Source organism: Phacochoerus africanus, chromosome 4 (genome assembly GCF_016906955.1).
Source record: "Phacochoerus africanus isolate WHEZ1 chromosome 4, ROS_Pafr_v1, whole genome shotgun sequence".
Classification (NCBI taxonomy): domain Eukaryota; kingdom Metazoa; phylum Chordata; class Mammalia; order Artiodactyla; family Suidae; genus Phacochoerus; species Phacochoerus africanus.
The window spans coordinates 105187986-105202309 of record NC_062547.1 but is presented as its reverse complement, the minus strand read 5'-3'; the positions used below and the strand labels follow the sequence as shown (position 1 = coordinate 105202309).

The 14324-nt window shown below is 36.8% G+C and overlaps 1 protein-coding gene across 3 annotated transcripts in view; it reads left to right on the top strand.

Moving 5' to 3' along the window:
- The window catches only part of CHD1 (chromodomain helicase DNA binding protein 1), a 79635-nt gene that overhangs the window by 15155 nt on the left and 50156 nt on the right, over positions 1-14324 (top strand). For all 3 annotated transcript variants that reach the window (XM_047778361.1, XM_047778362.1, XM_047778360.1), the window contains exons 3-4: positions 12054-12255; positions 13229-13333. In XM_047778361.1, the coding sequence (XP_047634317.1) occupies positions 12054-12255; positions 13229-13333 (307 nt within the window). The remainder of the gene's footprint in view (positions 1-12053; positions 12256-13228; positions 13334-14324) is intronic.

Here is a 14324-nt window from a genome sequence, read left to right as displayed (position 1 = left end):
ACGTACACCACAGCTCGCAACAACGCCAGATCCTTAACCCACTGAGCGAGGCCAGGGATTGAACTCACATCCTCATGGATTCTAGTCGGGTTTGTTAATCACTGAGCCACAACAGGAACTCCCTGAAGTAATGATTCTGATCTTAAACTTGGGGGGGGGGAAACAATCAATTTTTTTTATTCCAATAACAATTTATATTGAGTTTCTAGTATATGTTAGGTAATATGCTTTATGTCTTTTTAAATCTTCACAGTAATCCTTAAATGTGTTTATTATTTCCACGAGGTAGAAACCTGAGTCTTATTTAATGGGTGTACATGTATAAATATAATGGAATGAAAGGGCTAGGAGCAAATACGACAGGATTAATTTCAGAAACTCACAAATGTCTGTCAAAAATTCTTCCCAAAACTCCCTCAAAGAAGTCCTTTTGAGAGCATTGACAATTAAGCATTAGTTGATGGGGAAGGGAGCAAGGCATAAAGTGAGAATTTAGTGCAGTATGCTTGTTCTTTAGAATAGTAAATACAGGGAGTTCCCGTCGTGGCGCAGTGGTTAACGAATCCGACTAGGAACCATGAGGTTGCGGGTTCAGTCCCTGCCCTTGCTCAGTGGGTTAAAGATCCGGCGTTGCCGTGAGCTGTGGTGTAGGTTGCAGACGCGGCTTGGATCCCGAGTTGCTGTGGCTCCCCCCCCAAGTCTAATTCATCTAAATTCTACCAGTTTGGGGAGGAAAATAGAATAAAAGTAGGGAAATAGAATATATTAGAAAGAAAATCTTTATGTACTTGGAGGGAAAGAAGTAAGTAAATGGATATGTTATTTAATGGAATTAATATGAAATCCTTGATCTAAGCCTTTGATACAGGTAGTCTAATTTACATATGATGTTGAAGTACACATAGTCTTTATTTCCTCTTCCCTAGTGTTCCTGTTTTGAGATGTCCTTTTCATTTCTCCTCAGTACTTCTGCAGCCACTTAAATATTAACCTTTTTTTTTTTCCATTTCTGATTGTGCCTGTAGCATGGGGGAGTTCCTGAATCAGGGATGGAACCCGTGCCACAGCAGCAACCCGAGCAGCAGCAGTGATAATGCCAGATCCTCACCTGCTGTGCTGCAAGGGAACTCTGGTATTACTTTCTTAGACTTTTTTTTATCTATTCCAAGATTTATCAACAACAGAAGGCTGTTGGTCATGATTTTTAAAAAGTATGTTTTCCCCTGTAATAGAGAAGAATCTTTGTTTATTCACTTGAGAATACATCATTCTTATGTACCTGATATAGGCATTAGTGTTTTCTTTAGTTCGAAGGACTAGTTAAAGTGGAGAATTGAGTACAGAGAAAGGAGATGTTGCTGGGCTAAGGTAGCATAGACTCTCACTCGAAGCACTTCCTACCCCCACACATGAGAATGCTAGATAATATAGAGCAAAGGGAATAAAAGGTAGATGGACAGCTGAACTTTAGAGAAAACTTCCATGTGCCAGGAACAGAAGGGAACTTAAAGTCAGAGCAGTAATAAACAGTAAGCTCTGAGCAAACATGGTAATACAAAGGATGTTTGGAAGGCCCTCCCAACAGGCTGCTGGGGTTGGGATTGGAATTTATTATTTGACTACAGAATTAAGTCCCCTTAAAGCCGGAACCTTAGAAGGGTTGCCTTCTCATAAAATGGTCTGTAAAAACTTCCTGTGTGTGCTTTCAAGGATTTTGTTGTTGGTTGTTGTTAAGAGGGTAAAATGGAGTTTAGTATCAAAATATTTTGAAAGCTAAAAATTTTGTCTTAATTGGAGTATAAATGAAAAAGTGGCCATAGGGGCCAAACAGTTAACATAAATGAATGAAACTGTCTAAGTATAAGACTTATTTAGAGGAGGGAACTGATGAACTAGAGATCATATCCTTCACAAAAAGAAACTGGTGCTACTTAGATATGGACATTTGTGACTGTGTGGAAAATGGCCTAGTGTTTTTAAAATTATTCCTCCCAAAACAATTTTAAATTAGATGACTTGGAAGAAAAATCCAAAAGAAGTAGAGATAGTGCAGTTTCCGTTATGGCTCAGTGGTTAACAAATCCTACCGGTATCTGTGAGGACGAGGGTTCCATCCATGGCCTGCGCAGTAGGTTAAAGATCCAGCATTGCCACAGGATCACTGCTGTGGCACAGTTTTGATCCCTGGCTTAGAACTTTTGTGTGCCATGGCACAGCCAAAAAACCACAAACAAAAACAAACAAAATCACTCCAACGCTTATACTAGCTCATGTTAAGCATGCGCTAAGTGCCAGATACTGAGCTAGGTGTCTGTTGTAATCTGGGGGAGGAGGTCTAGAACTAGGGAAGAGGGTGGGATAATGATTAACATGTTTTCCAGGGAAGGCAAACTGCTTTATACCAAGGCTTTGAATAAGAAAACATGGCAAATTCAAGGGCTAAAGGAAGTCAGTGAGGCTAGGGTCAGAAGAGAGAGGAGGGTGGTTTTAAGATAAATTGGAGAGGTAGGCAGAGATCAGATTTTGGGTCATTTTATCCCAAGAAAAAAGGTAAGCCATTAAACTGCTCAAAGTGCCAGCTTTCCAGAATATAGCAGATGAGGGTGTATAGTTGAAAAGTTGGAGAGGGATGGTCATTTTGATGTAGGTTAGAGTTTGCAAAGCATTTCTTTATGCTAATCATAGATACAGAATCATAACATTTAAGTTATTTGGAATTCATGGGGAAATAAACCATTGACGATAGTTGCACTAAAGCTTCTAAAAAACTTAACTTGAAAAAAAGTTTAAAAATGGATTTAGGAGTTCCCGTCATGGCGCAGTGGTTAACAAATCCAACTAGGAACCGTGAGGTTGCGGGTTCGATCCCTGCCCTTGCTCAGTGGGTTAAGGATCCGGCGTTGCCGTGAGCTGTGGTGTAGGTTGCAGATGCGGCTTGGATCCCGACTTGGATCCCGCATTGCTGTGGCTCTGGTGTAGGCTGGTGGCTACAGTTCCGATTAGACCCATAGCCTGGGAATTTCCATATGCCACCGAAGTGGCCCTAGAAAAAGGCAAAAAGACCAAAAAAAATAGATTTAATGTCTTTAGTTAATTCAGTGAATTTTATTATATTTATAGTTGTACAGCCATTATCACACAGATATATTATGTAAATATATAAATAACACAAAATAATATGTAAATAATATACAATCATATAAAATATATACATGATATATAGCATGTACATAAATGTATATGTAGTACATATTTATTTTTCTTGAGTTATTTGAGAGTAGGTTGCAGAAATCATGCCTCTTTCAGCATTAATACTTCAGTATATATTTTCTAAGAACAAAGAAATTCCCTTACACAAGACTTACATAGTTACTAAATTCAGGAATATTTACATTAATATAATACTTTAGTCTGTATTCCAGTTTGATCAATCAAAGCAATGTTTCAGTTTAGAGTTCAGTCTAAAATTACATCTTAGGTTTAGTTGTCATATCTTTTCAATCTCCTTTAATCTGGAGCAGTTCGTCTTTGTCTTTCATGAGGTAAGCATTTTAAAGCTTATAGGCTAGTTATTTTATAGAATGTATTTTTCAGTTTATGTTTGTGCTGTGTTTATTTATAATTCAGTCCAGGGTATTCATCGCCCAGAGTCTACATCCTTTGGCTGGAGGACTATGTGAGGGATTCCTTTTACCAAGGCTTCAAATCTGGAGACTCATAATGTTTCTGTCCCTGTTGGTGGTTTTAGTTTTAATCACCATGAGAAGGTTTTACACTGTAGTTTCTAATTTATCTATTAGAGCTAATAAGCAGTTTATGAGAAGATACTTTGAGACTATACAAATACCTCACTTGTCAAACTCTCCCACTAGATTTAGCATCTTGTGATGATTTTTGCCAAACCAGTGCTTTCTTTGATGATCGCAAAATGGTAATTTTGTAGCACCACCATTCTGTCTACATTTACCATTTGGCATTCAGAATTCTATCACTCTTCCTCTGCCATCTGCCTTTCTGTCTATTTTTGTGCCTACCTATCATCAGCATGGATTTGAGGATTCCTTTTTTTTAAAACTAAGTAATAATCCTTTATTATCTGTTTTGGTGCTTAAATCAGATTTGGCCAATGGAAACCCCTTTAACTTGGCTCCTATAGCCTGTATTTTTTTTTTTTTTAAGTATTTTGCTTTTTGGCATAGCAAGCTTATTTAGGCTCATCTTATACTATACTTTCCCTGACTCAGCCTTATAACGTAAGTGTGGATTTGTATCTAGGAATCAAGATTGGGGTAATTGGTGATTATAAAATTCAGGTGTCAAGGGGGATATGTTTACATTGGTTGACAAATAGTGAACCAAAAGATACCCTACCATAAATACCAAAGGTTATATGCAGAGGGCCACTTTCTGTATCGTTGTTTGTGATATCAAAAAACTGTTTCATTGGAGTTCCCTAGTGGCTCAGTGGGTTAAGGATCTGGCATTGTCACTGCTATGGGTTCGAACCCTGGCCCTGCTGTGGACAGGGCCCAAAAAAAAAGATTGGTTCATCTCTAAGGGATAGGTTGAAATTATAGTGTACCTATAAAATGGAGTATATGCAGTTGCATAAAGGAATGAGGACTATATCTATCCTTACATTGCTGTGAAATGATCTCCAGGATCTTTTACATAAGATTGTAAATATGTTAATAGTCACTTTTGAAAGGGGAATATAAAATTATATACTCTAAAAATTTGCTTACATTGAAAAAGGAGAATAAATGAAAACCTTAAAAAATCCTCACTGTAGGGAGAGAGAGGTCACGGTATAGAGATGACAAGGGTGGAACTTGAATTTTGACTTTTAACTTTTGTAGCTCTCAAGTTGGATGCAAGTAAATAATAAAGCAACATTAAATCAAGGTGAATAAAAAGCAGTCCCTAAAAATGAAAAAAGCAGGGAATTGCCGTCGTGGCTCAGTGGAAACGAATCTGACTAGGAACCATGAGGTTGTGGGTTCGATCCCTGCCCTTGCTCAGTGGGTTGAGGATCCAGAGTTGCCATGAGCTGTGGTGTAGGTCACAGACATGGCTCCGATCTGGCATCGGATCTGGCGTGGCTGTGGCTGTGGTGTAGGCCAGCAGCAACAGCTCCGATTGGACCCCTAGCCTGGGAACCTCCATATGCCACAGGTGCGGCCCTGAAAAAAAACAAGACAAAAGACAGAAAGAAAAAAGCTAATGACACTAATTAAGGCCAAATTGGTATGCATCAGAAATAAACTACTTTACTTGGCTTCAAAGCAATAACTTGGGGGTAAGTATCCCTGAAGGCCAAAAAGAATTGTGAAGAAGTCTTAACATTTAGTCATTATATAATAATGGTATTGTTATTTTGAAACCTTTAGATACAGTCTAAGATAAAGCAAATAAATTATTAGTGTCATTTGGAACCAAGAAACTCAACCCAAGTGGTAGCAATATATAAAATCAAAGAAGTAAAAAATCTGCAAATTTGAATTAGAAATACGAATATAAATTCTTAATGCATTATCTCTAAAAATACACATATCCTAGTTCATTCCATTTTTTAAAAAAAAAATGTTAAAAACAGTGACCAATCCAGTAGTATTATGCTCACCTAGTACTCATATTGTAATTTGATTTCCAACTTGAACAGAAGCAAGGCTTTTTAATGAAATGACTGAGTTATAGTCTGAGGCAAGAAATGTATACAAGATGAATATATATACAAGATCTTGTTAGACCAGAAGTTGAGGAAGCTATCAAAGATGACTTGAGGTCTTGTCAGGATTCAGGAAGTAATAAAGGGCTTTCTCTTTGTTACACTGAAGATGGGACGATTTGGGCACTAACAATGATAGTGGATTGTTAAAACTCATCAAATAATTTCAAATCCATGAGTTCATAATGAAACTTAGAAAAAATTACTGGTCTCTGGAGTTCCCATTGTGGCTCAGCAGGTTAAGAACCCAACTGATATCCATGAGGATTTGGGTTCCATCCCTGGCCTTGCTCAGTGGGTTAAGGATCTGGCATTGCCGCAAATTGTGGCATGAGTCACAGATATGGCTTGGATCTGGCATTGCTGTGGTTGTGGCGTAGGCCAGCAGCTGCAGCTCTGATTCAACCCCTAACCAGGGAACTTCCCATGCTGCAGGTGCAACTCTTAAAAGAAAAAAAAAGAAAATTACTGGTCTGCTCTGAAAGGATGCTAGCAAGTTAACTCATTTTGAAAGCTGGAAAAGAAATGAAAATGTCTTTCCTGTGTGAACTGTATTCAAGGTTTACAAATATGATGAGAGGTTTCTCATTATAGAAATATTCCACCTATTATTGAAGAAATGATCCAATAGGAAAATAAAGAATGATACAGTATCACCATTTTACTGCCTCTAAATAACAGTGAATGGAACCATTTGATTAGTGACTGCTTAAAAACATTACATGTAAGGCTTATGAGCAACTGTATAATAGATAAGGTTGAAAATTATCTGAACACATTGATAAAACCTTAACCTCACGCAAAAAGAGACAACCATTGTTTATTCTAATAGAAGTCCATAAAAACTCTTAAAAATGCATTCTTACTGAGAACTGAACTTAAATCTGAGGCTCTAGAATCTAATAGTTTACAAGAAATACAAGGGACAGAAAAATATGTTAAATAATACCACTGAGGTGCAGTCAGCAAAATCTGTAAAGCAAGGAAAGTCGGCAGGAAAAACTACTGAACTTCTTTCATAAAATAAATAAGCGGGTGGGGGGGGGAGGGAAAGGCAACTGTCAGATTAATGAAAGAAACTTAAAAATACGTGATTCAATTGCAGTGTTTAAAACCTTGTTTGGATTTTCAGTTAGTCAATTAAGAAACAAAGTTAGGAGTTCCCATCGTGGCACAGTGGTTAACAATCCGACTAGGAACCATGAGGTTGCGGGTTCGGTCCCTGCCCTTGCTCAGTGGGTTAACGATCCGGCGTTGCCGTGAGCTGTGGTGTAGGCTGCAGACGCGGCTCGGATCCTGCGTTGCTGTGGCTCTGGCGTAGGCCGGGGGCTACAGCTCCGATTAGACCCCTAGCCTGGGAACCTCCATATGTGCGGGAGCGGCCCTAGAAATGGCAAAAAGACAAAAAAAAGAGAAAGAAACAAAGTTAACTAAAGATATAAACAACTGAATACTTAATATTATTTAATAAGTGATTTTTTTAAAACTAGATTTGTGGATTTTTAAAGATAGTGGGTTTTTTGTTTTTACATAATACTGGAGTATTTATGGATGAAATTATAATATGTTTGAGATTGTAGAAAGCTAAATTATTTAAAACAATTGTGAAACATTCATTATATTGCTCTCTTGTTTAATTTGAAATTGAACACAAACAAGCTTGAAAATAAACTTTAAGTGGAATTGCGACTATATTTCTTAAATGTTGTATTTCTACTTAATTTACCCTAAGAAAACTACAGTTTTATCAAAGTAGCTATAAACATGATAATGGGCTTTCTTTTGTAAATTAAGAAAGATGAGGAAAATAATATAGATACTTACATTAAAAAAAAACAAAAAACAGGAGTTCCCATCGAGGCTCAGCAAGTTAAGAACCCGAAAGTATCCATGAGGTTTCGGGTTTGATCCCTGGCTTTGCTCAGTGGGTTAAGGATCTGACGTTGCTGTGAGCTTGTGGTGTAGGTTGCATTTGAGGCTTGGATCCCACATTGCTGTGGCTGTGGTATAGAGTGGCATCTGCAGCTCAGATTTGACCCCTAGCCTGGGAACTTCCATATGCTGCAGGTGCAGCCTAAAAAGAAAAAGAGAAAAAAAAAAAGATATTGGTGACTACCTAAATAAATAAAATATTAGTTGCAGCTTAGTGATTTTTTTTTATAACCAAACTGTATTTGTGAATTTTTGTAAGACTCTGTACCCATATATATCTTTGATTTGTTTTCTTATGTATACATACATCTAAGCATACAGAGAACAGTAAGTTAAAAATCCCAGCACTCTAGGAACATGGTAGAACTCCAAAGATAGGACACCAAAAAACCAAAACAGAACTACAGCGATTATTACATAATATGCTTACAGCCAAAATAGTAATAGGTACAGGATGTTGTGGGAATGGTGAAGTAAGTATACCTGATTTAATGTTGGGTTGATTTAATGTTAGAGTCAGGAGAGATTTGTTGAAGAAGTACCCATAAAGTGAGATTCAAGTAGAAATTATATGGTGGAAAAAAGAGAAGTAATTGTGCAAAAAAAGCAGGAAGTGGAAAGAAACTCGCTCTCAGAGAATTACAGGTAGTTTGCCATCACTGAAACTAAGGAAGGGTTTAAGTGGGAAACTGGCTGGAAATAGGTTGGCAGAGACAAATTCCTGAAAGACTTCAGAGGTGTTTGACATTACAGAAATATTGAAGACTTATAAATTTAGGCCATTACATTTTTATTCTAGAAAGAGCATATGCAGCAGTGGGCTGAAATAGAATTACTTCATTAGGGAGAAGCTTTTCACCTATCTTTGTTAAGAATTTTATGTCTGAATATAGATACTCCCCCACCCCGAACCTGTATATTTTTTCTCCCAATTTTTAGAAATTACTGTTGAAATAAACGTGTAAAACATTTGCATGGTTCAGGAATTGATGACTAACTTTAATCCTAGTTCACTCTGCTATCTTCCCTCTCCTCCCTTTGGTAGTTAACCATTTTATTTCTTGTTGGTTTATGCTACCACTGTTGCTTTTTTTTTTTTTTTAAGTATAAGCAAGTGTGTATAAATATTTTCCCCTTGTACAAAGGAAGCATACTATGTTGTTCTGATCCATGCCTTTTTGGGAGGAGGGGGTCTTTTTATGGCCGCACCTGAGGCATGTGGAAGTTCCCAGGCTAGGGGTCAGGTTGGAGCTACAGCTGCAGATCTAAACTACAGCCACAGCAATATCAGATCCTTAACCCACTGAGCAAGGCCTGTATTGAACCTGCATCCTCACAGAGACTGACAGGTTTTTAACTTGCTTAGCTACAGTAGGAACTCTAGTGCTCTTTTTACTTAATAACTAAATCTTGTAGTTAATTTTATGGCAGTGTGTAAAATATTCCTTACTAGTTCTTTATTTTTAATCCTGTGAACAACTAAATAAAATAAACACTTGATACTTTCTTCTTTTTTTTTTTTTTTGTCTTTTTTGGGGCTGCACCCACGGACATATGGAGGTTCCCAGGCTAGGGGTCAAATCAAAGCTGAAGCTGCTAGCTTACACCACAGCCACAGCACTGCCAGATTACAGCCATGTCTGTGACTTAAATCACAGCTCATGACAACGCCGGATCCTTAATCCACTTAGCAAGGCCAGGGATCGAACCTGTGTCCTCGTGTCTGCTAGTCAGATTTGTTTCTGCTGAGCCATGATGGGAACTCCAACTCTATACTTTTAATATCTAAAGAAAGTAAAGACATTCTAATGATAATCCTGTGCCATGGGAGTAGCCTGCACTCAGGCTGTTTGTTTTTATCTCCAGCCAGAACTACATCCGCCTAAAAGTATGAAAGGAAAAATTTCTGCATGTGATTGTAGGAATTTTGTTTTATTAACAAGGAATTTTGACTAGCTATTTATCTGAAATGACTAATCAAGGTAAAATTAAGAATATAGTTGTGGCTCAGTGGGTTACAGACTCAGCTAGTATCCCATTTGAACCCTGGCCTAACTCAATGGGTTAAGGATCCAGCATTGCTGTGAGCTGTGGTGTATGTATAGGTTGAAAATGTGGCTCAGATCCCAAGTTTCTGTGGTCATGGCCAGCAGCTGCAGCTCCAGTTTGATTCTATAGCCTGGGAACTTCCATATGCCACATGTGCAGCCTTAAAAAAAAAAACAGGCAAAAAAAAAGTATAGAGTCCCATGATAGCCCCCCAAATTCAGTCATTTTTCTCTTTTCAAGAATTTATTAAGCACCCACCTGTGTAAGTTAAGTTACTCTGGGAAAAATAAACAGTACCCTCAGGACGCTTATAAGCAATTAGAATGATACCCCTTCTACTTAATTCTTCTTTTGTGAAGGACTAGTTACCTTCACTTTCTTCTAAATGTTCCCTGACTACTATCTTCAGTGCTCCCCATTACCCTTCAATCATTTCTCTTAAACCTAGCACAGAGTGGTATTGGTTGACATGACATGACTGTCTCTCCATACCAGGTTAGTTTTTCAATGGTAAGGACTTAAGTCTCATCTCAGTCTTCCCTATGCCTAATGTGTGATAATTCTCAGTAAAGTTTGTTGACTGTAAAGTTTATGGAAAGATGTCTCAACTAGTGAGTTAAAGGAAAAATAAAATTGTGTGTCAGAAAAAATATCTTCTCTGATATTCTTGCTGAAGTTTCAAGGTAACCAAGAAAAATAGGGTAAATTTTGTTTTGTTTTTGGCTATACCTGTGACATGTGGAATTTCCTGAGCCAGGGATGGAACCCCTGCCACAGCAGTGACACCATACCCTTTACCCACTGAGCCAGCAAGGAACTCCCTGTTTTTGTTTTTCAATTAAAAGGCACTGTGCTGTTCTTGAATCATGTGACTAGAGAGTAGAAATTGTGGCATAAATGATCTTGAACATGATAGTCTTTTAAGAGGCTACTTTTTGTTTACTGTTTCATATATTCCACTGGATTCCCAGATTTTAAAAATAGGTATATGTTCAGACTTTAAGAATTTTAGTTTATATCTAACTTTTGGAATCACAGGTCTTCTTGCAAACTTTTATGTCCATGTTTCCATTTAGAAACTATTGACTCTGCTCTTGAAAAGGAGAAATTACTTTTAGAAAGTGGTTACTTTTTGATATTGTAATGTTTTCTTAGAGTAATACCTCCATCTGGTGGAATTTCTGAAAATTACAGCGGAAGAAGTAATGCTTGGGTTTTGATGTATATACATAAACTACATTACCTGCTATTTCTCATTAAAATCAGGTGAATTTACATCAAAAGCTGAGTCTGCCATGTATTTCAAAATTTTAATACCCTAGGTTTTCAATAATTCAAATGTAAATGCCATATGGGAATGATATTGTGGATAATAGTAATTTACACAATTACTTTTTTTTTTTTTTTTTTTTAAGGCCCAAACCCACAGCCTACAGAAGTTCCCAGGCTAGGAGTCGAGTTGGAGGTGTAGCTGCAGACCTATGCCTACAGCAACACCAGGCCCAAGCCGTTTCTCCGACCTACATATACCACAGCTGCTGGATCCTTAATCCACTGAGTGAGGCCAGGCATCAAACCTGTGTCCTCATGGTTACTAGTTGGGTTCCCTACCACTGAGCCACAACGGGAACTCCCACAATCACTTTTTTAGTTCAGACCATTTCTGGGCTACTTAGGATTGAAAATTACTACTGGCGAATGAGATCGTTTTTCATTGAAGTAGTAATTGCTTTCATATATGTGTATCTAGAAGCTAGGAAAGATTGTGGGCATTTGCTATTTTAGATTTATTACTGAGGAAACATAACAGATTCAGTGATTTTCACAGAGAAGCAATTTTTGATCTTATTTTTTAGTAAATTGTACTTTATCATAACTTAGTTGTAACAAATTACATTCCCCTTGGGTGGAAGAATAAACTTGAAAACAAGTTGAAACTACAACTGAATTTGTTTTCTATAGCTTTTACTATGAGAATTCCTAACATATTTAATCTTTTCACACAATTTCTTTCTACTTTATATTTACCACATCAAATAGCCTTTAAGGTTAGGGACTGTTGCTTAAACTTGTCCCAAGTTTCTAGCCTAGGGCTCTGTATTTGGTAAGTTTTGTTCATTATCTGGAGGAAAAGGTGATCTGATTGTTTTATCTAAACTGTACAAAATCTATCAAATATGTCAGTTATTATTATAGATGAACATTAATTCCTTTTTCTATTTGGTTATAGAAAGTTGAAACATGAAATAAACAAGCTTTAATGAATTGGGACTTTCTGCTGAGTTAATGAAAAACTAAATTTTTAATGAAATTTGTTTGAAATCTGTTTATTTTCAAATTGTAGCCAGTCAGATGATGATTCTGGGTCAGCTTCAGGTTCTGGATCTGGTTCGAGTTCTGGAAGCAGCAGTGATGGAAGCAGTAGCCAATCAGGTAGCAGTGACTCTGACTCTGGATCCGAATCAGGCAGTCAGTCAGAGTCTGAGTCGGACAATTCCCGAGAAAATAAAGTTCAAGCAAAACCACCAAAAGTTGATGGAGCTGAGGTAAAGTATCCAGTGAAAGGTAGATTTCTTGTATTACTTTGGAGAAATTTACAGCATTAGTTTAGAGCATCCTTAGCCTAGCTTTTAGAAAGCCGTTAATTTTAAACATTAAAATACACTTTAAGCGATTCTGAAGCTTGGGGTTAAATATCTGTAGACTAATTGGCGTGGGAGAGAAGCAGTCTATATAAAACAAATAAAAAACTTTCTCTTTTTGAGGCAGGAATTGTTTCATAAATTTCAGTGTCTTATTGATAAAAATTACAAGCTTTGTGAGTTTTTTGTTAATGGTACAGTGTCTGATCTCTGCTTTCAAGATCTTCGAAGGAGATACTTTATTGCTAATAGCAGGAGAATTTAATTGAACTCTGCTTCTTTGAAGATACATGGTAGAATAAGCTAAGGGCCATTCTCTTTAAAAGAAGCTACTAAAAGAGTTACTAAAATTTGTCTCTTCCTCGGAATAGCATACAGTAGAGTTGTTACAGTACCAGTCATAATGAGATGGTTGGCCGGAAGGTACACAAAGCTTCCTTCACGGAGGAATTCTTGGTACCAAAAACAAACAGAAAATCAGCTGACCTAAAACTGTGCTTAGTTGATTTGCATTCTGACTCAAGCTCCCCATCTTCACTTCACACCAATTAAAAAAATCTGGCAGCCACACTTTGAGTAGCACTAATGTCGCATATTAGCACATTGCTTTTGAAAATAATAGTCTTAAGCCCAAAGAGCATATTGGTTAATATTGTCTGTCTTTGAAATTCAACACATTGTAAATTGTTTATATATACAAGCTTAGCATTTTATTTTAACTTTATTGCAGTAATATTATATTACATATAATGTAAGGAAAACAGTCTTAATTCATTATTTGAAGGCAGTAAAAATGTTAGTATTGCTTTTCAATAAATTAACCTTTTTCCAGTTTTTGCAAAACTTTGTTCTTGACTTGTTTATATTTCTATTATAGTTCTGGAAATCTAGCCCTAGTATTCTGGCTGTTCAGAGGTCTGCAATGCTCAAGAAGCAGCAGCAGCAGCAGCATCAAGCTTCATCTAATAGTGGATCAGAAGAGGTGAGTTTTCATTATTAAAGCTCTTATCTTCAAAGTAGACATAATGCCCAGTCATTTAACTAGGTAGATATTTATGAAATTATTAAAAACAGTAAGGATTTGGAAAGAATAGAAAATAACTGCATTTAAGTGTGTATCAGTAGCCTTGAAATACAGACATTTTTATGCAAATTTCTGCTTGTTTCCAAAGTAAGCAACAGAAATTTGTGTTTACTCATCACAGCAAAACTAGCATAAACTGAAAATTAGCACTAGGGAAAAACACAAACACACACACATATGAATGAAGAAATATTAAACTCCTAAATCATATTTGTATAGAACATTAATAACAATTCTCAAAATGTTTTTAAAAGAGTAGGCTACAACTGTAAACAGTGCAGTTCCTATGTGAACATGAACACACGTGTATATTTGCACAGAAACATTTAGGAAGAACTATAGATTTTTTCCCAGCTATCCAAGAGCAATAAGAGTATATCTTTTCTAAGCCCAAATAGTGTAAAGCAAAGAAGCTATTATTTTAGGACGCATCTTGCTAACTGATGTACAAAATAAAAGGAGATAGAGCACAGACACAGCACAGTTCAAAATTATGGGCACTTGTGCTGAGATGCTGAGCATAATAGTTCTAGAGGAAGGAGTTTGGGAGTGCCCTTCTTTCTGCTCTGCATGTGTGCTCCCTCTGTAACACCTCATTGCAAAACAAATGCTGAAAGCTATTTTTGCTTTTTGCCTGTTTCTGTAAAAGAGAAAATTCTCTTGATTTTATTTTCAGTTAGTGAAAACAGATGCTAATATAGTTTTTTGTAAAAGTGAAGTGATGTAAATCAAACTTGCAAAAAGTGAGGACTATCTGTATATCACAAACTGCCCAATGAGGAATAAAAATATTGAATAAAAATTTGAAATACCGACAATTAGGATTCCCTTTTGAGGCCATACTAGAGGCCATATCAGGCAACAGTAATGATCCCCAGAGTTGTTAGAT